Source organism: Betta splendens, chromosome 11, assembly GCF_900634795.4.
Source record: "Betta splendens chromosome 11, fBetSpl5.4, whole genome shotgun sequence".
In the NCBI taxonomy this organism is placed as follows: domain Eukaryota; kingdom Metazoa; phylum Chordata; class Actinopteri; order Anabantiformes; family Osphronemidae; genus Betta; species Betta splendens.
Window position 1 is genome coordinate 8,439,279 of NC_040891.2, and position 27,833 is coordinate 8,467,111.

The 27,833-nt window shown below is 50.2% G+C and overlaps 3 protein-coding genes across 5 annotated transcripts; 2 read left to right on the forward strand and 1 right to left on the reverse strand.

Annotated features, from left to right (window-relative positions):
- The first annotated feature begins 4,169 nt into the window (after positions 1–4,169).
- Positions 4,170–13,482, forward strand: ndrg1a (N-myc downstream regulated 1a). 2 transcript variants are annotated; one of them, XM_029167266.3, is made up of 16 exons: positions 4,170–4,325; positions 7,134–7,208; positions 7,349–7,384; positions 8,915–9,020; positions 9,217–9,337; positions 9,553–9,615; positions 9,718–9,778; positions 10,111–10,197; positions 10,283–10,339; positions 10,447–10,550; positions 10,660–10,716; positions 10,810–10,861; positions 11,093–11,140; positions 11,594–11,629; positions 11,912–11,963; positions 12,110–13,482. In XM_029167266.3, exons 2-16 carry the CDS (start codon positions 7,152–7,154, stop codon positions 12,367–12,369), a joined length of 1,197 nt encoding a protein of 398 aa, XP_029023099.1. In that variant the 5' UTR covers positions 4,170–4,325; positions 7,134–7,151; the 3' UTR covers positions 12,370–13,482. The 2 variants fall into 2 exon arrangements, with proteins under 2 accessions (XP_029023099.1, XP_029023100.1); XM_029167267.3 differs by lacking the exons at positions 4,170–4,325; positions 7,134–7,208; positions 7,349–7,384 and adding an exon at positions 8,490–8,646.
- Positions 13,483–13,677: 195 nt separating this feature from the next.
- ccn4a (cellular communication network factor 4a) lies at positions 13,678–17,296 on the reverse strand. Its single transcript, XM_029167278.3, has 5 exons — positions 17,075–17,296; positions 15,093–15,363; positions 14,744–14,998; positions 14,167–14,360; positions 13,678–14,093 (listed from the first exon to the last, which is right to left on the reverse strand). The coding sequence occupies exons 1-5, from the start codon at positions 17,120–17,122 to the stop codon at positions 13,794–13,796; spliced, it is 1,068 nt and encodes a 355-aa protein (XP_029023111.1). The 5' UTR covers positions 17,123–17,296; the 3' UTR covers positions 13,678–13,793.
- Positions 17,297–24,387: 7,091 nt separating this feature from the next.
- sla1a (Src like adaptor 1a) lies at positions 24,388–27,515 on the forward strand. 2 transcript variants are annotated; one of them, XM_029167299.3, is made up of 8 exons: positions 24,388–24,557; positions 24,944–25,063; positions 25,266–25,368; positions 25,542–25,628; positions 25,841–25,944; positions 26,184–26,315; positions 26,593–26,722; positions 26,832–27,515. In XM_029167299.3, exons 2-8 carry the CDS (start codon positions 24,991–24,993, stop codon positions 27,031–27,033), a joined length of 831 nt encoding a protein of 276 aa, XP_029023132.1. In that variant the 5' UTR covers positions 24,388–24,557; positions 24,944–24,990; the 3' UTR covers positions 27,034–27,515. The 2 variants fall into 2 exon arrangements, with proteins under 2 accessions (XP_029023132.1, XP_029023133.1); XM_029167300.3 differs by lacking the exon at positions 24,944–25,063 and having other exon boundaries at positions 24,390–24,557.
- Positions 27,516–27,833: the final 318 nt, after the last annotated feature.

Genomic DNA, 27,833 nt, shown 5'->3' on the forward strand with positions numbered 1-27,833 from the left:
AGGCTGGCAGTTGGACACAGTCGCCGGGCATGTGACACACTGAGGACCGGGAGACCAATAATAACACAAAGACAAATATTGTTCCCGTTTTTCTGGCGTTTTATTTCCTTCTTTAGTATTTCACTTAGTTCGACTCCATCTATGTGTGTCTGTAGTCCGCCAGAAAACACAGTATAATAGAATTTAGCTAGACACACAAATAGTTCTATCAGAATATATGAGTATGACTAAAATGATGACGGGAGGTGGGGATGACAGGATTTCCTCCAACTGCACAGTCAGAGGAAACTGAAGAACACAAAACGAGAGCCGGTCCGCTTGTCTGACTCCTGTCATGGATTAACTCCAGTTGCTGGATTGCACTGATTGAGTAAACTGGTTCAAGAACTAATCCGCCCGATTTCTACATCATCCAGCGTATAATCACTGAACTGTTTACTGTGCAGCTCTGTGTGCATGACAGAGATTCCCCCTCGCGCTTCTCTCTGCGGGTCAACAGGCATTTCTCCTGACCTCAAAACTAAACCTCAACCTCAGCTTGTTTTTTGATCTTACTCCATGACGCTGCACAAAAACAGGCCTCTCCTCCCGCTTTAAATAAGAATTAACCAGAGCATGTTATGGGTCAGTGGCTCCTGCACGTGCACAGTCACATTTAAAGGCAACAGCAGTGGAGTTGTTGTTTGGCTGATTGTGTGTGTGTGTGTGTGTGTGTGTGTGTGTGTGTGTGTGTGTGTGTGTGTGTGTGTGTGTGTGTGTGTGTGTGTGTGTGTGTGTGTGTGTGTGGCTAATCCCTAGACAGTACTGCTGCTGCCTGTTTACATCTAGACTGACAGACACTGTCATTACCACTAAACGCGTGATGTCAACACAATGCTGAAGTAGAATAAAACTAAACTGTTTATTTTTGGGACGACAGTAGGTTTTACAGAATAACACCCAGTTTTGTGAGTAGTCAGGCAATTTACTCAAGTAAATAGTTAAAGTAAAAAAATCTTCAAAATAAAGTTATGCCGTTATATTAAATTAATTTAATAAAAGTTTTTCACGCATTTAAAATGAACGAAGATGACCATCTACTGTAATATTTTTCAGTGGCCAGTGAAGAAACGCGACAATCTGCTCTCGGTTATTCTTATATTCTTATATTCAAGTCACTGAAGACATCCCGACGCTGACACTCGGACGTGGGAGGATCGACGACGTCGACTTCCGCCCAAAACAATTAACAATCGGCCCAGTCACGTCGCGCTCGTCTTGCTCGTCCCAGTCCCGCCCTGCGCCTCCCACCAGCGACTCATCATCTCCGCACGCTGCCGGTTTCACGCTGTGGGAATGTGGTGCATTCAAGTGCCTACATAAAAAACAGCCTTAAACGTCGCATAGACGAGGATTAGTCCGTTTCAGCCGAGGTTTTTGTTTAGTTTAAAACAAAAAAAACCCACCAGATCTAGTTGAACCCACACACTTCACCAACACTTAAATACATGACCTAGTTACCGTGAGTGTGTTTTGGAAAGTATCAACCTGAGGCTCACTTTCGCTTTTGTGTTGTCTAAACACACACGGGCCACAAAAGCCACAATAAGCAGGTGTAACAGGAGGCATGTGAGGGGGAAACAGCGACGGCTCCTTCACACGCCCATCATCACAGTTCACGCCGCACTTTACAGCACTTGATCCAATAACTCCACGGCAGCAGAGAAATGTTTGTCCTGCGCTGGTGCGGGCGCGACCTTTGATTTACAGCCGACGCCGTGGGGATTTTATGGCCTGCGTTTGATGAGTGTTTGTTTATCCTCGCTGTAAGGTCAACGCAATCATTAACTGGGCTCAACGAGCCGTGGGTTCTCCTCAACGCGTCCACGCGCTCCCACATCCTCTCCATTCCTGCCTGTAGTCGTGGGACCGTCACGCTGGAGGCCCCACAGCTGTGTCCACTGTTTACATGCAAAGCCTGTTGATTCTCAGCGAGTTAACTCATTCTCCCGCGCGGAGGACTAATAACAACAGAGTCCCACCTGTGTGCGGCTGCAGGGGTTGTTATCGCAGCCTTCCGTCAGTATGTCTCGGGACATGGTCGTCTAGTGGAGGCACAGCCTGGGATCGTGCTTTTTAGCCTGAAGAGGTGCAGTGCCGGTGGAGCGTGTTGCTCCTGCTAAGCTTGAAAACCCCACTTTGAACTCAGGCTAATTAGCAGAACGTATTGAGCGATTACAAAGAATCGCTGTCTCGCTTCATGTCGCCTGGCGTTGGCAATTACACAACAAAACAATGTGCCATTGCATGTGAGAAAACGGGTTTTGGAGCAACCCTGCCGCTCCGTCCACCCAATCAACTTTATATAGGCCTGACATTTTATCTGTTCATCCCCAGGCTTCAAACGGCGTTAATGAGACTCTTACGACTACTGAACATCAGCAACATCTACTCGAGTGGTCACTCAGTAACTACCTTATCGACAGCAAGAAAAATAGGACAGCTCATTCTTATCAATCGCAGTGTTTACTGCACCTCATTGAGATAAACACGAGAGCCTCGCTGTCTGCTTTCGAGGCGTTTCAGCAACATGCCCCACAATAAACTACATCACTACAGCGGCTAAAACGCTCACTTTCTTTGGTTTCTACTACGTGACTGCTAGGTTCGTCTGGTGTCATGTGCGTCTGAATCACCCATTCTTACTCAGCCGTTGCATCAGCGGCTGCTGGGACTGGTTGGGTCCAGCTAAGAGGAGGGCCACACACAGACTCTGGGATGAGGGGGAGGAAAGGGGGGAGGAGGGGGGGGGGGGGGGGGGGGGGGGCAAACACGGGAGCGGAAGAACAAACGAGACGCGAGGAAGCGGGGCCCTGAACGCAGCATTCGGCAGGAGAGGGACGGGGGCTGAGCTTTGACCGCTCCTGCGACAAGTACTGTCTGTCATTCACCGCAGTGTTTGCGGAGGCAGGCGCAGTGAGCGGCGCACCGTGGTCGCGAACCCGCAGATCAGAGAACACCGCCACGGGACGCAGCGGGCGCAGGCGTGCGCGGTGGGAGGCGGTGAATCAATAACCCGAACCCCACGGCGTCGTGCGTTTTACAGGCCGCCGGGTGAAAGTCCGCCGCTTTTATCAAGTATTGAGACACCGCGTGGCCTTTTTACGCCCAGTGGAGGTTCGGACCCAGCTTCGCGCAGCTTCTCCCCGGACTCCTTCTCTGCCTCCTGGTCCAGTTCGCCGCGAACGACCCGACATTTGCATAGCGCTTACGCGCAGGCATTGTGCGATGTGTTCCTATCGAGGGCCTCGCATTTCAAGCCCACAGTGCGCCTATTGTATCCCGACGAGGACCTTTCACACACTCCGTGCCAACGCTAACACTTATTGGCAGATTCGCAGTGCAAATATCAGCGTTTTGCAGATGGGGGGATTTCCACGGACACCGCGGCGCCCACGTACAGTACGTACACGGGCCCCCGCACCCAGGTTACATTATACGTTGTTGCAGAGAAGATGGGATCGAAGCCGATTGTAGGGACTGTGGTCAGATAACACAACATCTGTACAACAGCTGGCTCAGTAGCCCTATTGATGACTGCAAGTGAAGATAACTTAGATAGAAGACAATAGCAGCGCTCAATCAAGGAAGGGGAACGCGGTCCGAGGTGAGGGAGGGGCTTCCCTTTATTGGGACTTATCTCCTCTTGGCCCCGAGTCAAGGTTTCAGGCAGGGCTACATTCCTCCACCCTCAGCCTCTCACATCCACAGATGACAATGGGTTCACGCACGCTGTTTTCTTGACGTTGCTCTTAAAATCCCATTTTGCATTCTGCTCCTGTCGGAGTGAGAGAGGTTTTAGTTGGCAACGGACTGGTGGGAAATGAGGGAGGCCGGCCAAGATTCCTGTTCACACCCTGTCAGCCCGCACTGAGGGAACAGGCTCTGTCAGTTCCCAAGTAGCGCCTTCATAATGAGGAAAGAGACGCGTCACAAATTAGGACTCACGAATATCAGCCAAATGTGTGATTCAATCAAAAACCCCGTACTACTGTTTTTCCTTCCACTCCATGACTCACTGTCATCAGCTTCCTCATCCTGCAACTGCTGGTAAGAGCCGCCGCCGTTGCCCAATGGGGAGCAGCGGGGAAAGTGGGCCGGGCTTTAGTAAACTCCCTCTCACATCCGCCTCGCGCTGCGCGTTATAAACAAAGCAACGCCTGTGCGTGTGCAACAATTTGCGTCGTTTGACAAGAAGAGCAAAAAAAAAAAAAAAAAGTTCTGGTGGACATTTTTTCAAGGGGGTGAAGTTTTGATCTCGGGACAATCAGAAGTTTCATCCACAGGTACGGCTGCGAGACATACACTTATGAAATGTTTTATTTATGTAAAGACAAGTGCGGTTTTGCGTCTCTTTTGGTTTGTTATTGTTGAGGACGTTGTCATTCCTGTTTTGCAGCGCAGGGTCACTTAAACGCATCCCGACAGAACAAACAGGCTGATTCAATTTGCGTCTTGGCTCCAACTGAGCAGAGCACGAGGCGATTTATTCCAGTTTCACTTATTTTACTTTTTTACCGGAAAAACATAAAACTCCCCCCTCTTCTTCCGCGTGCACGTCGGTACTATTTCACGTATGGTGCGCTGCCTCTGCAGGTGGCGCGCATCCTACCTGTGGCACCGGCGAGCCCCCGGCCGCGGGCCGACGCGCGCGTCCCACGTGACCCGCGAAGCGCTCGCACGCACGCGGCAGCGAGCTTTCGTGTCCACCGTCCCGAACACTAGGTTGCATAACAAATCCTCTTTGCTTTCTAGCTGTGATATTAGAAAAAAAAAACAAAAAAACAAACGCATTCGACAAGGAGGTCGCGCACGAACACAATGACGGACTAATTCGCTTCGATGGCAGTTTGCCAAATAAACTGAAAGCGCGTCCTCCAAAAAGCTGCGAAAACAAGGCAGTGGCCCGTTTCCAGCCCGTGTTTATGTTTCCAGCTAATTCTCGTGTTGAGCCACGCAGTGAAATCCTCCCTGAACGATTATGAATCTGATCTGATGTGCGCACGCGGCGGCGACAAAGGATGCTTCTACTGCAACAATGAGGCAGCAGCAACATTAGTGGAGCGTTCACCCCCCCCCACCCCAAACCCCAACCACCACCACCACCACCTCACAACTTGCTGTGACATCTCTGATATCTTTTACAATCTGAAAATGTAGGTCTGTGGCAGCTTAGTGCAGCGGGGCTGCTGCTGCTGCTGCTGCTGCTGCTCCTGACATTTCAGAACCAGGGATTTGACAGATTAAGCGAGGTCCCAAAGATTAGCGAAGCAATCATTGTTTCTGCAGATGGATGCTTCGAGCTGGTGGATTTAAAAGCGCCGCGGCCTTGGCTCCATTCTGGCTGCCTAAAAACGGAGACTCGCTCTGCGAGTCTAATCGGTACATATGTTGTTGTTTTTTTACACACGCTGTTTGTAACTCGGATGTTGTGTGTCAGATCCGTGGCTTTGCCGTGGGAACTGATATTGTTGTTGTTGTTGTCCTCTAAAGCTACATTATCTGCGCGTCAGGCGGAAACATGGGGTTTCCAGAAATTTCTGCTTTTAAGGAATCAACACCTAATAAAGATAATTACAATTCTTTTTAAGTATTGGAACAAAGTGAAACTGGTGAATCCTGTTTATGGGGACGTGGCTTCAACAATGAGGCAGACTGGCTGTGATTCACCGCCTTGTGCCATCTTGAGGCTTCATCCTCCTCCTCCTCCTTCCTGTTCAAGGTTGCATCACACCAACCTGCTAATTCAAAGCCGTTTCAATGTAAAGTTTCTTTCCCTTCCCACATAATGACACACAAACATCCTGTGCGTGTAACAACTGGTCCGTGTTCATTGAGGCGCCTGCGTGAACGGTGCCAGTGATCCAGAGTCGGTTTGAAGACACCCCCCCCCCCCCCCTGTGATCCCTGTGAGAAGAAGACCCGCTGCACAAACATCACTTCCTTTTTCAAATATTGTCTCAGGCGTTCGGTGACCTGACGAACATCTGCACAATCAGAACCGTTTCGATTTCTCTGAAACGAGAGAATCGAATGTTATGACGTCCAGGTTAAGCTCTGGTGGCGTTGAACCAAACCCTGGGTGGAACATTAGCCCGGCGCGGCCCGCGGCCTCCGTGACCCAGTTGTCTCCACGGGCGGTGGCGCTAGAGAGCGGCCCGCGCCGTCATGTGAGAATAAAGAATTCTCCCCGTTTGATTTTTTTTCTTCTTCTGTCCCCAACATAATGGGCAAAAATGTGCTTTCTCCCACACGGCTGTGGAATCTCAGCGTGGGCCGCCCTCGTCTCCCCTCCAACAAAGCTCCCACAGTGTGGCCGCGGCCATGTTTTTTCCAAGGCCCGGGCAGAAAAAGAGCGCGTTGTTCCGCGCTCCTCTTCCTCTGTGCTATTGTGAGAGCCCGCTTTCGCCGCTTCCTCCGAAGGAGCACGTTCGCGGCGCGGCCCCGATTAATTTTCTGCGCACAAAGACGGACGGGGAGACGTAGGGGAGCGCAGAAACAGATGGACGGAGCCCGAATGCGGCGGCCGCGGCCAAGTGGAAACCGGGACAAAGAGGAAAAGCAAGCAGAGAGGCTAAAAGGGGCCGGGGCCCGTTGATGGGAACCCGGGCGGCTCCTTTCTGTGTGTGTGGGTCAGTGAGGGGCCTTTCCCAGGAGCCAACGAGGGCCCTCGCACAAAGAGCTCCCTTAACTGGCTAATTAGATTTGCATGCGGAGCCCGAGCCTGGCTCCTCTACCCTGCACTGGACCCTGTTTCAGTTCCCCGCACGCTCTGTCCGCACAAGTGTAACGTTTAATATTTTTAGGCCCGCCGTGCGCATCGCTGCGAGGTCTCATTTCCTCCTTTTTCATATCAGAGCGGCCTTACGTTATTAGCTCTTCCTGCCCGTGCGTGTTTCTGCAGACTCCAGCACTCGTCCCTGCACGTTCCTCCGTCTGCACCACTGTGTGCACGTGGGTGTGTTCAGATCTTTTTTTTTTTTTTTACTGACTTTGTGTATATAAGAAACACACCCATGGTTCAGACAATCTGTCACCTCCCTGTCTGCAGGTCAGTCCTGCTCTGTGTTTTAACTGTCCTCTCTGACCCACAGGTCCTACGGCTCTTCGACATGGATGACATCCAGGCTGCGGACTCCAAACCCCTGCTGGTGGACAGGGAACTGCCGGTACGTGATCTGGAGTGAGGCCATGCTGATATGGCTGTGAAAAGACATGTGCGCCAGGATGATGCCCTCAGGATATTCGATTATAGCATGTTGCTCCGTAAAATTGCATTAGTTTCATTTACTGTGTTCTTTCCGTTCAGGGCTTGAGAGAGGCTGTTCAGCAGCTTGTTATCAAGGTACGTTCACACACACAAAAAATATGAGCCTGCATTTATGGCCACACGTTGTAAACTGTGCTTATCTGAAGCCTGTGTTCATAGGTGATATCTCTTTATTGAGCTATAAACATATTGTTTCACATCTCGCCCAGCGCCCTCTAGTGGCTGAGGACCATTAGTTTATTCCAACTGGAGCTGTTCTTGTTTTGTACTTTTGTTTGTTACCAAAAGTAATGGACGACACTGTTGCATTGTTGGAAGTGATGTGAAGTAACCTTGGGTAACCATGGCAACACTGACATCACTGTAGCCGCTAAGCTTCCTCCAGGTAGTCGTGTAGCATCATGAGACGAGGGGTTTGCTCCTAAAAAGTGAAATGAAACACACGCACACACAAACACAAGTCCAGTCGTCTCTGGGCCTGCGTGTCTCCGATGCACACATGCAGGTGTGCACTGGACGTGCATGCATATGTTCCCCTGGTAGGATTATCCGTCCTGTGTGGCCTACGTGCCCAGGGCGTGGGAGGAGCGAGGCGCGGTGCATCCTAGATGTTTACGTCGGGTAAATAGGTTATACGCCCGCTTGGCTGTTCCCGCGCCACAGATCCGATGCCGTCAAAACGGGCTTGAGAAGCATCCAATGGGTCATGTTGTCCTAAAGCCACAGTCAGGGTCAGGTTACAGTGGGGCAACAAAATGTGCTGCCGTCATGTTTTGACTGGACGTGGCCATTTGTGACGTCAAAAGCCCAATTAGATGTATTGAAAAATTAAACTTTTAGATTAATACACATTGTTTCATCTGTGTGGCTTTAATTTGTTATATAGACGTAATCAATCTGTTTACTCATCTTTCCCCTAAACAAAAACATAACCTACTTCTCTCACTATGACTTGATTGCATTTCATTGTATCCAAAGAAGTGGCCAGTGGTCGTAGACGTGCTCATCAAGTCAACACAGTAGCTGCTGGCCCTCTGTCTGACATTGGTTGATCCAATTTAGGGATCTCTTCGTCTAGAATTAGCTTGTTTGGACCGGCCTGCAAGGCACTATGGGAGGCCAGGGGCTTAGGGCAGCTGGTGAGCGGCCGGGGTATAAAACGCAGCTCTCGCAGAAGCCTGAACCTTAGAGGCTTACGGGCGTGTGGATTTGGAGCTGACAGAGCCGCTGTAGCTACACCTTTTTGTCATTAACGCGCAGCGCTGAACTCCGCTCCTGCAAACATGGTTCTGGAGGATTCAGACGTGGAGATGATTGTTGCCGAGACTGAAGTCAGTGTGAGTAGATTAGAGGCTGTAATGAAGTAGTTCCTAGTGGATCTGTGGGATTATGCTGCCTTTGCTGGGTGGAGTGAATGCACAGGTGTCCGTACTGAGCAGATGATAGCTTACATTCAGATTAGAAGCATGTCGTGGCTCATTGGAATGAAGTTCTGGGTCTGAATTGGTGGATGTGGGTCCAAATGTTGTGTCTTTTCTTGCCTGTTTGAAAAGTGGCTTTAGTTTAGTTGAATCTAATGAACAAACCCAATTATTGTGCTTCTAGGAGCATGATGTGGACACTCCTCATGGCAGAATCCACTGTACAATGAAGGGCGTTCCCAAGGGGGACAGGCCGGTCATACTCACCTTCCACGACATCGGACTGAACCGTAAGCCGCGCTCCTTGTTCCTCAGCCCAATCTAGGTGAAGCATCCATTGTTGTGTGGAAAGCCGGGCATGTTTTGAATAACTTCACCGCGTGGGATCAGATTAGTTTCACCAAGCAAGCTTTTCGTTAAGGAGTCCAAACTCCTCTAAGGTTACTGTTTTTTTTTTTGTTTTTGTGTGAACGTTCGTTTCTCCAGACAAAACCTGCTGGGACACGCTCTTCAACCACGAGGACATGGCCGAGATCATGCAGCACTTCGCCGTGTGTCACGTCGATGCCCCCGGGCAGCACGAGGGAGCCAACACCTTTTCAACCGGGTGAGAACTTCCTCTTGGTGTGTGTCAAGCAGTCGGTGACCTTTGACCCCACAGGTAGATCACAGCGGATGTACTTAAGACAACCTAATTTGCCGACAGTGTCAAGGGGACGGGAGTTGATCTCGTTCGGCCTAATCTCTGCTTGGCTTCAAGTGAAACGACAATAAAGCGAAAATAGGGCAAAGATTAGTTTGTGACCAGTCCTTGTTTTCCAGATACGAGTATCCGTCTATGGACCAACTCGCTGAGACTCTCCCACATGTGTTGAAGCACTTTGGGTACGTCAGGCTGCAGTTTTCACAGCGACCGCTCACATTCACGTCTAGGACACTTTCCAACCTGTTGTTCTAACAGCACACGTGAATCCTTGTGCGCGGCAGGTTGAAGAGCGTCATCGGAATGGGCATCGGCGCCGGGGCCTACGTCCTGACCAGGTTCGCTGTAAGTTTCCTCCCCGACCTCTCGACCGGAGCCTCATAACTGCGGGTTTCTAATCTGCTGGGGATTAGCGGCGCTCGCTAGCGTCTTTCTTATTCTTGCTGATTTTGGCAGCGTAACACTGCTTATTGCCTGAGCCTGCTGAGCCCTGAGAGCCTCAGGAATGTTACAGATCAGCTCGGCACCAGCGCGGTGCTCACCAGGAAGCCCCTGTTGCCACAACGTTTAACTCCTCGCTGCATCCTGCATATGAGATTTGATTGTAGCTCCACTTATTTATAACCATGACCCCCCCCATGTCTCTAGGTGACATGTTTCATGTTGTGTGTTTTTAGCTGGACTACCCAAACATGGTAGAAGGCTTGGTTCTCATCAACATCAACCCGTGTGCAGAGGGATGGATGGACTGGGCTGCACACAAGGTAGCGCGCACAAACCCGCCTCGCTAACTCATACACACCCCTGACAGGCCACTGGAAGCTGAGAACTCTTGTTTTCCGTTTGTAGATCAGCGGCTGGACCCACGCCATGCCCGACATGATCATCACCCACCTCTTCGGGAAGGTACCAAACAAAGTTCCCTTTGGGTTCCTCTGGTTGTCGTCGTGTTGCTAAGCGGCTTCGCTAGGTTTTTTTGGGCCTCAGTGACATTTTGGGTCCGCTCTCTGCAGGAGGAGATCCATCACAACCAGGACCTGATCGCAACGTACCGCCATCACATCATAAATGACATGAACCAGTACAACCTGCATCACTTTGTCAAGTCCTACGAAAGGTAACCGCCGTGGTAACCACCTTCATGCTAATAGGCTGAATTACAAAACATCAGTGAGTTTAAAGAGGTTATTCCCCAAATGTCTATAAGTCACTGTTTCTCCCTACAGTCGAAGGGATCTGGAGATCGAGAGGCCTGTCCCTGGAAGCAACGTCAGAACCCTCAAGTAAGTCGACAACAAGCAACAAGCCCTATTGGATCATTATTTTATTGAAGTGACAGAATAAAGTGAATAATTTCCTGCGTTTCCCTGGAACAGGTGTCCTTCTCTGCTGGTCGTGGGCGACAGCTCCCCCGCCGTGGAAGCAGTGGTGAGTGGAGGCTTATGTACAACCCAGACTAGTAACGAGTGCTCAGCATGTTTTCCATTCACTCCCCTGACCGTGAGATTGTGAGATATGCATGATTAAACCCTTAAGGCTGATAGTTTAACTAACAAAATCCAGTAGCATGAATGAGGTTTCATTTTTTGGCCTTGCAACTTTTTGCAATTGTGAAATCAATCCCTTTGCTAATTATGCTAATTTGTTCTTTACACGCAGGTTGAGTGCAACACCAAGCTGGACCCGACCAAGACCACCCTGCTTAAGGTAATGGGCCTGTTTCCTGTTTCCGTCCTGCCCCCTCACCTCCTCTCCCGTATCCTCGTGCCCACCGTAACAGCCTTGAGGCGAGCGCATGGCCTGATAAGATTCCAGTGGCTCAGCATTTACCTGGTGACTTATTAACCGCAGGCAGGACGGCGGAGTGCGTCCTCGGAGGCGACGTGCGCATGCAAGCGGTCCGCTGCGGCTGACCTACTTGCGTTGGCCTTTGGCAATCTTTTATGACCCACAGCAGCGAGAGCAAACGGCTGCTCAGATAGAGGTGGCCGCTGTTTACCGGTGGGGGGAGGGAGGGGCAGAGTATCATGGACAGGGTGCATGGCGGGTTCAAATGGGACGTGTTGAGTATAACGGGGGAGGAGATGGTGTGTGTCCCCTGCTGTTGCCAGTGTACAAGCACCAACGTGTTGATGCTAATGTCCTCCTGTCTGTTTCCAGATGGCCGACTGCGGCGGCATGCCCCAGGTTGACCAGGTGTGTATGTCTATGCGTCTATGGAGCAGGCTGGACGGGGCTGAGTAATCAGCACTTGGGGAGGGTTGGGGGGTGGTCAGCTGGATTGTGTAAGAAGGCTGCAGTTAAGAGCCTTAAGAAGCTGCAGAGTGAACCACGCTTGTCATGGCGTAATCCTCCCGCCCTGTAGCAGCTGTCATACCTCACACTGAGGCAGGAAGCTGCTGGACGAGGGATTGATTCTGCCACTGCCATGTAAACAAGGGGGGTGATTAACCCTCTCTCTGTTGTTCTTCTCTGCAGCCCGGCAAACTGACAGAGGCTTTCAAGTACTTCATTCAGGGCATGGGATACAGTAAGTATGACTTCCACCATATGATGATGCGTCCAAGGCTGTAAAATGCCTCCGTGAGGGTTTTCTGCCACCCTGTGGTGGAAATGGAGCGCTCCCTCTGCACCTCATTCTATTAATGACTCGTGGTTGTCGCCTCCTCTCCCCAGTGCCCTCCGCCAGCATGACCCGCCTGGTCCGCTCCCGCACGGCCTCCGGCTCCAGCGTCACCTCCATGGACGGCAACCGCTCGCGCTCGCACACCACCGACGGCAACCGCTCGCGCTCGCACACCAACGAGGGCAGCCGCAGCCGCAGCCACACGGCCGAGAACCAGCGCGCCCGCTCCCACACGGACGGCTCCATGGACGGCACCGGCAGCAGCGGTGCCGACCAGGCCGTGCCCAAGTCCGCCGAAGTGTCCTGCTAGGCGGCGCCCGCCACCCTCCAGAACCCCTCAGTCTAGCGCTGCGCTGCCCCTAACTGACGCACGCTCGGGTTTGTCGAGACGCACAGCGGACGCTCGCCTGCAGGGTTTTGCAGTCGCCGCCCCGGTTTAGACGCCTTCTCCGCGCTTGCATGTTCTGAGGGACTGTCACGCTCGGCACCAACACCAGCTGAGCGTGCAGTTAGGGGCAGCGCAGCCTCTGGGGACACCGAAGCAGAGAATGTCGGAGAAAGCTGTGGCTGCGCGTACACCAGCTTCTACATGTATCTCTAATAATCTCTTCTAAAAATCATTTTAATTTTGTTTTCCCTTCACCCCGTCCGTCTTTTACCGTACTGACACAGCTTTCTCACATTATACCTGACTGTAAATGACTTCTCTCTCTCTCTGTAATTGTTGGATCATTTATTGTTTTGTTTATATTTTCTGAATTGTTGTCGTTTGTACGTAGGAGCAAATCTGTAGATGACGAGAGAGCAAAGAGGCACCTGGATGAATAAAAAAATGATGTAACATGACCTAACGCTAAAACTTTAAGGGACAGACTTCAAATATGTCGTGTTAATATGGCAAATAATCTTGTTTCACTTTGCCAATGTGCATTAACACCCATGTGTTATATTATTTCACAATTGTAACATTAATCTCCAGGAATCCAATGATGATATTTAGCACATAAGCGTCAATGAATCAAAACACACACAAATTCAAAGGTTTCACCTTGTATGCTTCACGAACGAATCACGGCTTCAGACTTTTTTTTTATTTCTTCTGATGATTTCTATGCAAGCAAGCGTAACGAAACAAAGACGTGCCATGGAACTGTTCACCTCTTACGCGTGATGCTCCTATGTAGCCGTGGGGACTGTGGGTGAGTGAAGTAATAGGTCCACATGTTAATATGAACATAGCCATAGAACTTACCTGACACCTATTACTCCTATTTTACTTGCACTACAGCGACGTTTATTGCTTCGTAGGACATATACAGGGCTTTGTAAAGACGTGATGCACAACCACTTAATGCTGTAGACGAGCATTAAAATGACGTAAGAGTTTGTATTTATTAAAAAAAATGACAATATAAACCTTGTAGCAGATCGTCTCTGTGTCATTTTATTTAGAAGGTGCTTTTTATTATCTTAAAATGAAATAAGGACAATATTTAAAGTAAATATTTATCAACTGTATTGACTTAAATAATAGAACGAGCATCTTTTAAAACTGCAAACAAACTAAACAGAAGCTTCATAAATAATCAAGCCACACTGGCTCAGGCACGTCTCCAAATATTTGTCAAACACATACTTTTATTTTATATTTACAGATTTTTCCAATAGGAAAAAGAGAAAACCTGTTGTCCATTATTATATATATTACAAATGCAAAACCGCTGAGCATCCTCTTTAGTTCATGACTTCGGGGTAACCGTAGTAATTCTCCAGCTCAGCGAAGATGTCGTTGGGGTTTTTGCAGCTGAGGTTGCAGAAACAGGCCTGGACCCACATCATCTTCCAGGTGAAACCGGAGCCGTTGGGACACTCGAACTCCACGTCCACCGTCTTGGACTTGTAGGGGATGCAGCAGCGCTCGTCCACGCAGACCCCGCAGTACTTGGGCCGGTACTGCTTCTTGCTGGTGCAGCCCGAGATGGTGAGGTTGAAGGGCCGATCCTCCCTGTAGATGTTCAGGCATTTCTTTCCCGGCTGACGGTGTGACATGAAGACACGTGAGGGCGGGGAACGTTCGCAACAATCGCTTCACACGCGCTGCACGTACCTTGATGTGCTTGGTGATGTCGACCTCACAGGGACGCAGGTTGCAGAGGCGGGACTCCTTGAGCAGCTCGCAGCGCTCGTTGGCGTTGGAGATCCTCAAGGACAGGCCGCGGCCGCACGTCTTGGAGCAGGGGCTCCATGAGGTAGTCTGGGTAATGCAGTTCTCGTGCCAACTCCCGGTGTCGGCCGGTAAAGCTGCGTCGTTTTAGAGACAGATGAGACATGAATGAACGAAGTCAAGTCTGCAAATGGCTGTATACAGCCATTTAAAATTATTAAACCACCTACTGTGCATTATGAGGTTAATAACATGAATGAGAACCCATTTTATGGAGAATTACTTGTCCCTGTAATATTTTACTGTGAGAACACTGCATTCCCTTGTACTGCATCTGGTTTTACTCAGAATCCTCTAGTTGTGTTTTCCTCTGAGTCTGGAGCTGGTTTATTTCCTTATGCAACCCAGACAGATCCTGCCTCGCATTCCTCTGCCCGGGGCTCCCAGCACGGCCGCACTAAACAACCGAGGACTAGACCGGGGCCAGAAGCCAAGATTCTAGTCTAGAAGGAGACGTTACTCTCGACGGCGTGCCGCGGCGCCGTCTTGCGCCCCCTCCTGGGCTCCTCGCAGATCCACCTCTCGCAGCACTGCCCGCGGACCTTGACGCGGCGCGGCGTCGGGCACCACACGCGGGGCGGCCGGGACTCGGTGCACAGCGCCACGCAGCCGATGGCGCCGTTCACGCACAGGCACTGGTACTTGCAGCTGGGCTTGAAGCTCTCGCCGTTGCGGTAGATGACGCCGTCGTGCTCGCAGCCCGTCCCCACCATGTCTGGCACCGCGGGGGGTGAGGGAGGACAAGCAGTGAGCACCGATGCATTAGGGCATTATCCACCAGAAACGTGCTTCACCCGGGTGACACTTACATGCACACACTCCCTTTTCGTACCTAGGCGCGTCGGCGCTGTAGTCGCAGTAGAGGCCCTTGTGGTAGTCGCAGGTGTCGGCCTCGTTGCACTCCTGGCCCACCTGCCGCGCGCACGCCTTGCAGCAGTCACAGCCGTCCATGAGGAGGCTCACGCCCGGCGGGCAGGCGGGGGCCGGCGCGGGGCACTCGCACGGCCACTTGCAGTACGGCGTGCGGGCGTGCGGGTCCCCAGCGGGGGGCGCGGGTGCGGTGGCATTCTGGGAGAAGGCCTGGTGGGAAAATGAGACGCGTGAGGCCGAGCTCATCGGGTGCGGGTGTTTAAAGAGAGCTCTGATCCCACTGGGGCTCAAGGAGATACAGTTTCCCTCCAGATCAAATAGTTTTCATCTGATCCACTGCGGCTCGGCTCATATTTCAGATATTAATCCTGAATTCTTTCATTCAGCAAGAGACTCTCACTAAACCCTCTATTTGTCATGTCTGTCTCATGTCTGATCCTGCTGTGCAATAAATGAAAAAAAAAAGACTATAAAAATGAATGAGCATCCTGCGGGGGTGATCTTATTAATTCAGTTTTGTAACGTTCTGGAGGTGTTCCATCATCACATTATAAATCTGCAACTGTGCTAAACAACAAGACTCTGCCAGTGCAGCTTAACGGACGCTGGAAGCCGCCATGTGCTCACACAACTAAAAGCAGATGTTCTGGCTGAGCTCCGCCGCTCGGACGCTGGTCGTTGGAGCAAACGAGCTGAAGTCTCACAGGAGGAAATGTGTGTCGTTGGTTTATTGCTTGGGCTCCTGACAACAAATAGCCCTTTTTTGGGATTCCGATTAAATTCTGCTTGTGTTGGGACCAAGCCGATGGTCCTGAGGAGGTTGCCGAGTGAGGAAAACCTCCTTAATCATCACCTAATCACTACCTGTCATGCGCTGACCTTGTTTCTCTGCATTTTAATGGAACTACGCTCGTATTAATAACCGCTGAGCACGATAATAGAAGCTGATGCAGATAAATGAGTTTTAATCACAGTTGCGCCGCTAAGCAATTCATCACAAGAGTTAATTTAGCCTCCAGCTACGGGGCTAATTTACTGAAAACAAACAAACTAAATGCAGAGCAAAGAGAGGCGGGTGTTTCACAGCATCATTATGAAAACATGGCCTTGGACTAATGCAATCAGCAGCCCTAAAATAGCTCATCTGCACAGAACAGGTCAGCGTGTTTTGATTTAAACAGTATTTCCTGGTAATCACTATCATGGAAAGATCAGATGCATGAATTAGAGATTAAGAAACGTCAAGAAATTATTTCTGCAAGGGAGGAAATGATTTGATCTCACAATGCACAAATTGGATGCCTTCAAAGGTCATCAGGATTTTCAATCTATTTAAGTGGGCTCACGAAAACATGCCACATGTGGGCTCATCAGCTAATAACAAGAAGAACCTGATCCCCTGCTCGTTTGGGCCTTTTTTATCCTGCAGCCTCTGCACAGATCCAATGAAAAAGACAAACCCTTCACTTCAGGTGGAGGTTTTCCAATATGAGAAAATCGTTATAAACAAATAAAAGCTAGTACAGTTATTACTATTGCTGGAAAAAGGGTTTCAAATCAAATCATGAACCTCTTAATGAAGCAGTCCGCCGTGAGGCCGCGAGGGGGCGCTAAATCACAACACAGACCCTGAAGCTGCACGATGACAAACGTCAGCATCTCAGTGAAAACTGAAGGGGAGAAATCGTGGATGACTCTCATGAGACTTTGGGGAAGACTGGAATGTTCCAGGTCAGTCACACTGTTGACATGACGGTTTTCAAATTAATATTCTCATAAAGGTTTCGCTACGTATCATATTTATGTATATGGCATATAAATGACACAGGGCTATTTAAGTTCAGACTGATTTAATAAAGTCAAAAGTGCAGCTTGCACATAAACGAAACCGAACGGCGGAGAGAAGTCCGCTCCATCCCACCTGTTGAATCCCGGCTGCTGTTAGAATCCACAACAGGAGCCAACTCATCACTGGCGACGAACTGCAAAGGCATTGAATCCAAAATTAGTCCCGCTCCAAACGTGCAGTCGCGCTACATCCTCGGCCCGTCGCTGTCACCCCCTCGCGCCTCCGTGTGAGTCGGCACGCGGGCCGACGGCCTATTAAAGCGTCGGCTGACGTAAGGTCTTTCCTCCTCTCCTTCCTCCCTTCGCTCCACTTTCACCCGATCCTCCTCCTCTGGAGCGCTGCTCAGGGCGTGTCTTAACCCAGGCTGAGGTGACACTTGTGATCCAGGGCCCACGTGGTCCCAAAGTCTCTGAAAACAACTCTCTGATTGATGGCTGATCACGTCAAGTGAAGCTGCCACATATCTCTATATGTTTATTTATAACATAAATGATGGGGGGCTGCCACCTACAGAAGCTATGTCTCTGAGTCTGGCCCAAAGATGCTCAGTGTAAATCAATGATTTACCTGCCTTCCAGCCATGTGGAAAAGGCCTTGGGTTTCACTTATGCTGGAACTCTGGCCCCTGTGATCTGCTGGTGAGAATATGGCTAACAGCAACCCGAACGCCGGGAGAATTAGCGCGCGCGCGGCAGGCGGCGGCGAGTGAGAACGTGTGGGTTGTGGGAACGAGCGGCCCGTGGAGGAGGGAGCTCGGGTTTGAGTCCCTATTATTTACAGGCAGCCCTCTAATCCCTGTCACAGAGCTGTCAGCCTCCGAGCTGATCTGAGCAGCTCCGACTGGGACAGGCGACCCCTCCACCCCCCTCCCCCCTCGTGTTTTTCCTTCTCTCATGCTCGATTTCTCTCCATTTTTCAAGCAAGCCTGCGCAACCTATTCTCCACCTCTCCCCTCAGCGTGCAGAGCTCCATCATCAGCTGATGCCTTGTAGTTGTTTATTTGTCTGCTGAAACACTTGTGGAAAGCTTTAGCTTTGGTCAAAAGGTTTCACAGCGATGCACAAATGTTGAAAAAGCTTCTTTTCCTCTGGAGGAACCAGCATCCATCACTCGGGGGCAGCGTCTAGGGCGGTTCACGACCTCGGCACCTTCACCTCAGGGAAGGTTTTTATGTGGCCAACCTTCCAGTGGAAACAGACCTCTGTTTGTTTAATTCAGGTGTGTGACAATTCGAACCTCTGGCCGTCGGAGGCGCTGCTGCGTTTGTCTGTGTGTGACGTCACTCCTCTTCCTGTTTCCTGCTCAATCGCGTCAATCACCTTCACCCGCTGACACATCTTTCATGACTTCCACCGCATCACTGTGGGTTTGCTGATTGTCATTGCCTCTCTGTTACTGCTGGTGCTTTGGTACCTTGGGTTTTAGAGTGACAGGGATTTTAGTTCATATTTCTGTGTTGAACTTTGTCTTTACTTTGATGCAAACAGCCCTGAGTCTGATGACACCTGTCCACGAGGACAGAGAGTGAGGAGTCGAACCATGGTGGCAGGTTAGTGGACGATTAAGTCTAAGTCAAAATATTCAATCTGCAAACTTTGATTGAACCAGAGTTCACCAAAGCAAACAACGGAGCCAGTGAGTCACTCCCAGTTAGTATTTGTACTCGTGAATTCTTTGGGCGTCTTTCATGTCTATACACGATGTACATGTGACCGATGGGCCGATTACAGCAACGTCTGCGACTGGAGTCCTGCATAGCTGGTCAAAGTGAAAATCCCCTCATTAAAACCCACTCGCACCGCACAGGAGCCTTCCAGTCAAACGGTGTTTTGGAAAACTTCAAGCCTCCAAGTCAAGTGGAGTCGTTAATCCTCCTCAGAACGGGCCGAGGAGTTAACAGCACCTTGAGGTGATGCATGGAAAGGTTCCATCATATCCCAGCATCAGCGTGGGATGTTTGTTCAGATGATGGGACTTTCTGTGAAGCTCAGAAAACCAGCTACTGCTCATCACATATATTTAACAGACAGAACTCTGTTATCTGCATGGCTTCTGTACATAAAGCGTACTAGCAGCCTGTTTGCATGTATGTGTGCGTGTGACTGAGGAAGGGCTGTTCTCAGACCAGTCCAGTAATTACGTTGTCTTTATATAGCTGTGGTCTCAGGCTCCTACACTGAGAAAAACATGTGCCGGGCTCCACAGATGCAACCCGACATCAGTGTAAGCAGTTTAATGGCGAGCGATTCCTCTCGTGAGCGAGTCGCAGTGCGTTTCATTTAAGGTGTAACGCCAGCGTGATGAAAATATAGGTTCACACATACGCTGCATTAGCCCGCTGTCGGTCTGCATATCTGTGTAAATGAGCCGTCGCCTTTAATAACTCGCAGCTGTAGGAGGATGTTCACGCTTGTTTGCGCTTAAGTGGAAAATCCTGACACGCTCAGCGAACGCTCAGAAAGCGCCAGAGCAAACTCTCATTTTAGTCGCAGTCACAGCAGCGTTTTTTTTTTAGGAGAGAGGAAGGAATTGAAGGTAAATTAAGGTGAAGTGTGTTTCCTCGCAGCTACGAGCGCGGATCCTGGTCCCGGCCCGGTTCACGTTGGGTTCATGTTTACTTGTTTGACTCCGTCTGGCAGAAGGACGACAACGCTCCAGAATCGCGAGCCGCTCTCGAGAGCTGCGCTTAACAAAAGCTGCATTTAGAGCGTGGGCGCGGGGGCCAACGACAGGCGGCCCAGTGAGGCGTATGCATTTCAGCTCAGTGTGGCTTTGGCTGTAATTCAAGCTAAACACTGTCTTTTCTGATATTGAGCGTCCCACAAACACAAACGTCTCCGGGTGGATTTGCGTCGGTGATGAACGTCCTGGCATTCCTCTGCGACGCGAGCCCAGCCCGTCCCAGGAATGCTTTGTCTAGTTTATCCTGGCTGACCCGCCGGCTCCAAAGGCCCGGCCTCAGGATGTGTGAGTCTGGAGAGGTTCCACTTGGAGCCGATGCTCGACACCGGCTCCTTCTGAGCTACAGATGTGTACACAGCACCTGGGTCGGGTCGTGCCCAGCTCTCCATCCTGTGATCCCGTGCTCGTCCGTGACTGACGGGACTAATGAGTCGTAGGTGTGCTGGGGATTTAACGCCACATGTCTTATACCAGTAACTAATCCCCAGGGTTCATGGAATCAGTTACTGGCAGCTTTGCAGCGAATTAGCTCCATTCAGACGCCATCGACTCTGTGGCTGAAAGGGGAGGATGAATAAGACAGTGGGACGAAGCCGAACCTGTACGTCAATTATGTTCACAGTTAGTAGTAAAACATAAAGTCAGGCCTCTAGTCTTTTTCATCAGTACAAATAGACAGTCACATGCAAAGATGCTATTTAAGTAGATCACCTTGTCCTAAACTACAATAAAATAGATGAATAGATAAATATGAATTCAGTTTTTTCACCTTAAACACGAAGCAAAGGCCTATGACATCATCATAAACCTAAGAAGTAAATGGGCCATAAATGTAAAAATTGTTTGCAATTAAACTTTAACGGTGTGTTTTTGTGATTGTTTCTCCGTGAAGTCATGAAGTTGACGATGTGCCTGAAGTGCCAGCAAAGCGCTGAATGACTTTGAGCCGCTGCCAGTGGAAAACCTGTGGTTTCCTTCGTTATGCAACACTTTTTGACTTCACTTTTTCTAGAGGCGCAAATCATCAGCAGGTCAGTGTCCAGCTGATATCACCCAGCGGCAACAGCTCCGAGTCCTGCCTTTAGTGGAGCTGAACAGCATATAGTCAGCAGCTGTGGCACATTTATATAATGTGCCACATCGTCGTTGCTCAGGCTGCTTGATCGCCCCTCTCCACCTACTGACGCGTCAGCCTTCACACATTCCTCTGCCTGCACCACAGCTGACTGCAGCATGATGTCTGGCTCCAGGGGCTTTAGACACACTCACAAACAGCATGTACCTGCACAGGTGCACGGTGAAAACAGCTCGCCGGCCCGTAATGACTGGGTCGTACGCGATGACGCAGCGATAAAGGCTAAACTCACATCTGGATCGCTGGAGGAGGCGACTGGGTCCAGAGGCAGACTCTCCTCTCATTATGGGCTTGGCAGAGCCGGCTGGAGAGGGAGCTGGTAGTTAGTGGGCCGTGCACGTGAAGGCTTGCATTATCCTGCGTGTGTGTGTGTGTGTGTGTGTGTGTGTGTGTGTGTGTGTGTGTGTGTGTGTATGTGGGTGGGTGCTGCAGCCAGAATACACAGGTGGCCCTCATACAGTAGCATCGCTGATTACAGACCTGGGCGACGTGCTGACATTAGCAACACTTTCCCTCTTTGGGGATTAGGCTGCACGCACGCTTGTTAGTTTAATGGCACAATTAGTGCAAGACTGCACCTGATCCGATAGCAGCGCGTCAGACTCGGCCTGGAACAACCCCAGGTAACATGCAGATGGAGGAGGAGATGCTGCATCTTCTCCCACGACTCACTAATGAGCGCGGAGGAGTTTTCAGCCCAACGCAGGAACGGCCGATGCTGCAGATGCTGCAGATGTACAGTATGTGGAGGTAATTACAGACTGGGCGGCTGATGCTGAAAACAGCAGCGAGGAGCTGCAGCCTGTTTCCTCTAGGCGCCCGGCACATTTCTTTAACGGTGGTCGCGGCTCACATGTCGGTGATGTAACTCGCCTGAGTAACATTTTCCTAAGTCGAGTCAGGTCTCGTTCGTCGTAGGAATGAAGGTTTCAGGTCTGGAAAAGGTTTTCAGGCGCGAGCCGTGTTGTTGTTGTTGATGATGATGCGCGGAGCGGCTTCTGTTCGGCTGCAGGAGGATCCGTTTCCAGCCATGAAACTCGTACACAGGCTCAGGGTTTATAATGCAATCGTTCATCATTACTGTATGTTGCGAAATCAAAAGCCACCGCGTGATTCATGTGAAGTGACCCTAAAGCAGAATGACACAGGGTTTCTGTTTCAACACACACAGAGCAGCGCTGGTAAAAATCACCAGTGGATTATTCTAAAGGGATCATTTTGAAGGAATGCAGTAATGGATGTGAGAAGCAGAGAGATTCTGGTTACCGTCCAGAGTGTTCGGTCGGTGAGATGCTCCAGATGCCTTCATACAGTCACAGCCATTAATGATTACAGGCTAACTGCTGGAGCAGGGTGGATCGGAGTATTTTAGGCCCGCAGTGTTTCAAACCCATAAAGTCTGTGGATAAAAGTGCCACACACACACACACACACACACACACACACACACACACACACACACACACACACACACACACACACACACACACACACACACACACACACACACACAGCTGCCTGTCAATCCTGTGGTTTCCAGGCCAGTGGGGTCAGCCTTGCTGCTGCATTTAGACACTGCTCATTAGAGTGAGAGCCGCATAAAGACTAAATACTGGAGTCCGAGCGCGTGGAATGTGTATTGTTTTTATAAAAAAAGAGGAACTGTGGCGGGGTTCATTATAACAACGCTCACCTCTTGCTTTCACTCTCATATGGCTGCTTCCAGCTGCTTCCAGCCATATGAACCATTTCGACTTAGACTTGTGGGGAAAAAAAAAAGATATTATAACGGCAACTCCTAAGAGTCGGCAATTTGGTAATTTTAAACACTGGGTGTGGAAGCGACTTGAAATGTTCAAACACATCCAGCCACCAGCGCGGAGCACGTGCCTCAGCTGCTCAGTGGCCATCGCCAACGTGTAAAGTGGCCTCAGCTCAGTCACGCACTGAAAAGACTCAGACCTTTGAACCTGTAACATCTGTACACACCTGCTCAACGCCTCACGTGTGGCATCGTCTTCAAGCAGCTCTTATTTTGGTAACTCTGTCCAATAAACACCCTCATAAATAGATGTAATTTGAATGGGCGGCACCTTTAAATAATGACTTTAACAACGCTGCTCATCTGACAAAGAGCCCTTTGAGCTGGTTCTGGAGTTTTACCTGCGGTCTGTCGGCCCGTGACTCATTCAAGGACACACGTGGTCGTGGCAGCGGGAGTGACAGGAGCCGGGAGCTGCGCGGGAACAGAGAGCTGCGTGGTGAAGGTGTATCTATGCAAAATGGCTTCCAGTTCAGCACAAGTGTCATTGAAAAATGACAGTCCTATTCTATAAATGTATCAAACTGGCCACAGGAAATGACGCGAAAGCTTTTTTGAAGAAGCTCTAACGAGCTCTTAACACCACGCAAGCAGTGTTGCCTTATTTATTTTCATCTAGAGCAGACGAAGACTTCCTTCCGTCCCTGCAGCCGCAGCAGTTCGACTCCTGGCGTCTGACACCAGCCTCCACCCACCAAGCCACAACAACTGCAGGCTGAAGTCAGCTTTAGAATTCTATCGCCCGTCCTGTGTGTTAGTTATTTTAACAGTGTGCCTGATTTCTTGCTTTGCCCCGGGTTTCGTTTTTATTGAACCGTTTAGTGATTATAGAGACAAGGTGACAGGAGAAGGAGGCGTAATGACGTGGAGCCGACTAGTCCAGGATTTAATATGGAAAATACATGAGCTAAGTTGTCCTGAGAATAATAAACCAACTATGGCACAAAGACTGAAGGTTACATAAGCAGGGATCTGCTCCATCTGTCTTTATGTAACATTTGAGTTAATAAATGGAGAGGTGCATCCTGGACAGGTCACAGGTTTGTCTCAGGGTCACACTTGAAAACAACCCCCCCCATCACACAACAGTGCCTCCGCCCTGGGAGGCAACAATGCTACTATTACATCATTATATAGCAAATAATAAAGCATGAGATGAGTAGTAGTGTGTGTGGTGAGGGGAGAAATAGAGAGTAATTTTTCAGTTCCCCTTCAAATCGGAACAAAAGTCATTCCAAGACATTCACCAGATCAAATATTAAAACAAATCCCACTTTCAACCCAGAGACATTATGAACATGTGCGTGTAATATATATATATAATTCCTCTCATATGATTATATATATATATATAAATGATATTAAAGATATGAAACTGGATTCTTCTGGGATCCTTTAGCTACTGTGACGCTTTCAGACGCAGGCTGAAAACAAAACTGTGCCACTTCTTCTCTGCTGACGGACAAACTGTCCGATAACATCGTGTGTGCTCAGTGTTCGTGCCTTCATTCAGGCTTTTAGCTGCAGAGATCACAGCTCTGCTTCATAGACAAGGATGTCTTATAACAGTCACAATAACATGATGATGATGATTTTGAAACCTTATTAAGAATAGTATTGTTCTGCTTAGTTACAGGATGGATGTAGAACATTAAGAGGACACATTCAGGCCCGTTCGCGGCGGCTCTAGAGCTTTTGCAATCTGTTTTTCTCTTCTGAGTGACGCTTCTCTTCCTCTTTCGTTACAGGAAGCCGTGCCGTCAGAGGCAGCGCTCTCACCGCACTCGGGTCATTTCTCTCAAACACGGTGAACATGGTGTCTCTCTAGCGCCGCGTCCCTCCGCCGCCGCCGCCGCCATGTCCTGCCTGAGCCGTGGGGTCTCTCTCTCCCGCCGGGCGAGCTTCTAGTCCAACAGGTAGGAGACGGCGGCCGATGCTCGGTTTTCTTCCTGTGCCGCAGATGAAGCAGCTGTTGCGTCTCGGCGCCGGACGCCTGAACGCCGTGATGTGACTTCGCAGGCAGGTTCTGTTGAAATGCAAACAAGCTACAGGGTGTTTGTTCTTAACAACAACAAGTATTAGTTGCAGTCCGCCACTAATGTCAGTGTTGGCACAGACACTTAAGTGCAGTGGAAAATAGGTCTGATAGCATCTGGCCTCAGCTTCCCCATTTTACGCCTGTCATCAGAGCCGTTCAATGGTCAGCTCGTAGGAAGTTGCAAACGTCGTGGCGCAGCCGCCGAGGGAGGTTCATAAAACTCCAGCCTCTAACAGCGCGTTGGCTCCACGTCTTTCGTTTCAGCCTCTTTCGCTTTACCGCCTCCAGCCGGCGTCTGATGCATTTGGAGGATGGGGAACATGATGCGAGGCGCGAAGGCCGGCAACAAGGCCCCCCGCGAGAACCACGACGGCTCCACGAAGGGTGAGACCTCCTCCACGCCTGCGGCGCGGAGCGGCTGCTCGTCGTTTTGCATGGGTCCTGCATCAAAGCACGCTGATTTCTTGTGCCGGGAACCTTCTATTTGCATGTTCCAGCGGGTTCACCGACATGAGTCTGAGGCTAATCGGGGTTTTGGGGACACGTGTGTCTGATTCCTGACGCTTCTGGTCCTGTTTGTGCGCAGCTTCTGAAGACGACGGCCTTGTGGTGGTGCTCCAGGACTACCCGGCCCCTGAAGTCAGCGAGCCCATTTACCGAATGGGAGAGAAGCTCCGGGTCCTCGCACAGTACGAGCATCTGTTAAATCTCCCCTGACAGACGCACATTTGCTAGAAAATAGCTGCTAAATACGTATGAGGAAGCTGAACAGAGGATGACTGAAGGCTGTAAACGCAGTATAGAGAAGTGCTCGAACCCGCGTTCAGTTGTTGATTCCTCTTTGCTGCTCTATGGTGTTTAGAGAAGCGTACTGGTGGAGAGTCTGCTCGGTCCAAACAGGAAAGGAGAACTACATACCCAGCAGCCATGTGGCAAAGGTGTACCATGGGTAAGTCAGGGGCTAAAATTAATACCATCCAGTATGTCGGGATATAAAAAAACATGTTTTTCCACCGCAGTCGGACAAATGTGACCTTCATCTGCTGCGTCTCTTCCTCATGGGATGTTGTGACAGACTTGTGACACACGAGCTGCGTGTGTCGGTTTGACGGATGCCGTGCGCTCAGACCGCAGCGCTGACTCTCGCCTCCTTGTTTCCAGGTGGCTGTTCGAGGGCGTGGAGAGGCAGAAGGCCGAGGAGCTGCTGCTGCTGCCCGGGAACAGAGCCGGCTCCTTCCTGGTGCGGGAGAGCAGCAGGGAGAGAGGTACGAGCCCAGCGGCGGCAGGTGGAGGGGGGGGGGGGGTATTTGAGCAATGGTGAGACAAGGGAGGAGGAAGAGATAGCAGCAAACCACATCGAGACTGAAATAGATTTGAATATTTGTTTGTTTCCAGTTTCCACTTGACTGCACTAGCTCCCCAGGGGGTAGAATTTAATTTCACATCCGCGTCATCCACACGAACCAAAACCTGCTCCACAGTCTCTGCCGCTTGTGTCCTTCAGGCCTGTACTCGCTGTCGGTGAAGCACCGGATCATAAAGCACTATCGCATCTTCAGGCTGGACAACAGCTGGTACTACATCTCCCCCCGCCTCACGTTCCAGTGCCTGGAGGACATGATCAACCACTACTCCGGTGGGCGAACGACTGAAAATAGCTGATAATGGTCTCAATATAGAACAGCGTCTTCAGCTTTTTGCACATTTCCTGCACAAGACGATAAGAAAAACAGGAAGCACGATGCTAAATGTACGTTTCATCACAACTGTTGCGGTCACAGAGGAAAATACACTTGGTAACACCGTGTTATTCTAATAGCGGTGCCCGGCTGTGCGTTTGCATGAGCGGCGGCCTGTGAAAGTGGCAAAGCGAAGCTCCCAGCGTTTGACTTCCTTCTTTGTCGCTTTTTAAGATTCTGCAGACGGCCTGTGCTGCGCGCTAACGTCCCCGTGTCTGTCGGGCCTGACCCCGCAGGCCGACGCCCACCCCATCGCCCCGCCCGTGCTCATGAGACACAACTTTGACTGGAAGAAGGTGGACAGGTGCGGCGGCGGCGGCGGCTCACGACGACGGAGCAGATCTTTCTTTTCTCTTCTATTTCTATTTCGGCCCTTTTTGACGCCTTCGGCCGCTTTTTCTCGCCCCTCGCAGGACGCAGCTGGTCAGCACCGACGCCTGCAACGACAACGTGGTGAGCTACGGCGTGCGGAACAGCATCGCCGCCTACCTGTCCTTCTCCGGCGCTGAGGACCCGGCCCAAGTGAGAGCCCAGAGCAGGAAGAAGAAGAGCAAATCGTTTTACGCGCTTCCTCAGAACAGCCTCCCCACCATTGACTACGACGACGAGTTCTAGAGGCTCGGAGGCTGCAGAGGAGCCGCGTGCCTTTACTTTTAGTCTGTGACTGTGCACTTTGCAGTACTTGAACAGCATCACGCTGTTTTGCTCGACCTCTTATATTCATGGACCTGAGTGGAGCTGAACTGGACAGTGGGTGCAATACGACTGTGACACACGTCTCCCACAGAACAAGGACGTGAGACCTTCATTAGGAGCACAGAGAATGCTGAGTTTTAATGTTAATGCATATGTAGAGTATGTATTTGTGGCTTTCAAACTCTTTTCCAGCGTTAAATGCTTTACTAACTTATACTTACAATAAATAAGGGATCAGTGAACAGAACAAAAACAAACCTGCTGCATTATCCTGACTTCCCAGCATGCACTGCTTGAGCGGTTAACAGTCAGATGGAAACTTGATCAGTCACGGTTATTCAGTGTTAACCATGACAGGTCAGTGTAAATGGTTCCTCTAACAAACGTTGAATGGAAATCTATGACTCACATTCTCATTCATTATTCATATTCTCAATCGCTAGATTAATAATTAGATTCATTGTAATATTAATATTTTTTTATTCAGGGTCAGGGATCACTGAGGCCAGTATCACGTCTTCTTTAATCTCTCCTCTGATCTCTCTTGTTCCTCGAGGACGTGTCTGGCTCTTTAAACGTCGTCTGCCTGCTGTTTGATGCAGAGCGGGTCGTGTCCTGTTCCACAGACAGTAACGTCTGCGCTGGGAACCCAGCGTGAGGGCCGAACTTACAGTAAAAGCCGTAAAACAGCCTGGAGACAGTCGTCGCCCTCGTGCCTG

Excerpts from the sequence above, each read along its gene's own strand:
- ndrg1a (XM_029167266.3), top strand. The coding sequence starts at position 7,152 with ATGGATGACATCCAGGCTGCGGACTCCAAACCCCTGCTGGTGGACAGG. Across the intron at positions 10,198-10,282 it reads TGGACTGGGCTGCACACAAG|ATCAGCGGCTGGACCCACGC; the intron begins GTAGCGCGCACA and ends TTCCGTTTGTAG. Across the intron at positions 10,551-10,659 it reads TTTGTCAAGTCCTACGAAAG|TCGAAGGGATCTGGAGATCG; the intron begins GTAACCGCCGTG and ends TTCTCCCTACAG.
- sla1a (XM_029167299.3), top strand. The coding sequence starts at position 24,991 with ATGGGGAACATGATGCGAGGCGCGAAGGCCGGCAACAAGGCCCCCCGC. Across the intron at positions 25,945-26,183 it reads GGAGAGCAGCAGGGAGAGAG|GCCTGTACTCGCTGTCGGTG; the intron begins GTACGAGCCCAG and ends TGTGTCCTTCAG. Across the intron at positions 26,723-26,831 it reads GACTGGAAGAAGGTGGACAG|GACGCAGCTGGTCAGCACCG; the intron begins GTGCGGCGGCGG and ends CGCCCCTCGCAG.
- ccn4a (XM_029167278.3), bottom strand. The coding sequence starts at position 17,122 with ATGAGTTGGCTCCTGTTGTGGATTCTAACAGCAGCCGGGATTCAACAG. Across the intron at positions 14,361-14,743 it reads GCCGCGGCACGCCGTCGAGA|CTTTACCGGCCGACACCGGG; the intron begins GTAACGTCTCCT and ends AAAACGACGCAG. Across the intron at positions 14,094-14,166 it reads ACATCACCAAGCACATCAAG|CCGGGAAAGAAATGCCTGAA; the intron begins GTACGTGCAGCG and ends TCACACCGTCAG.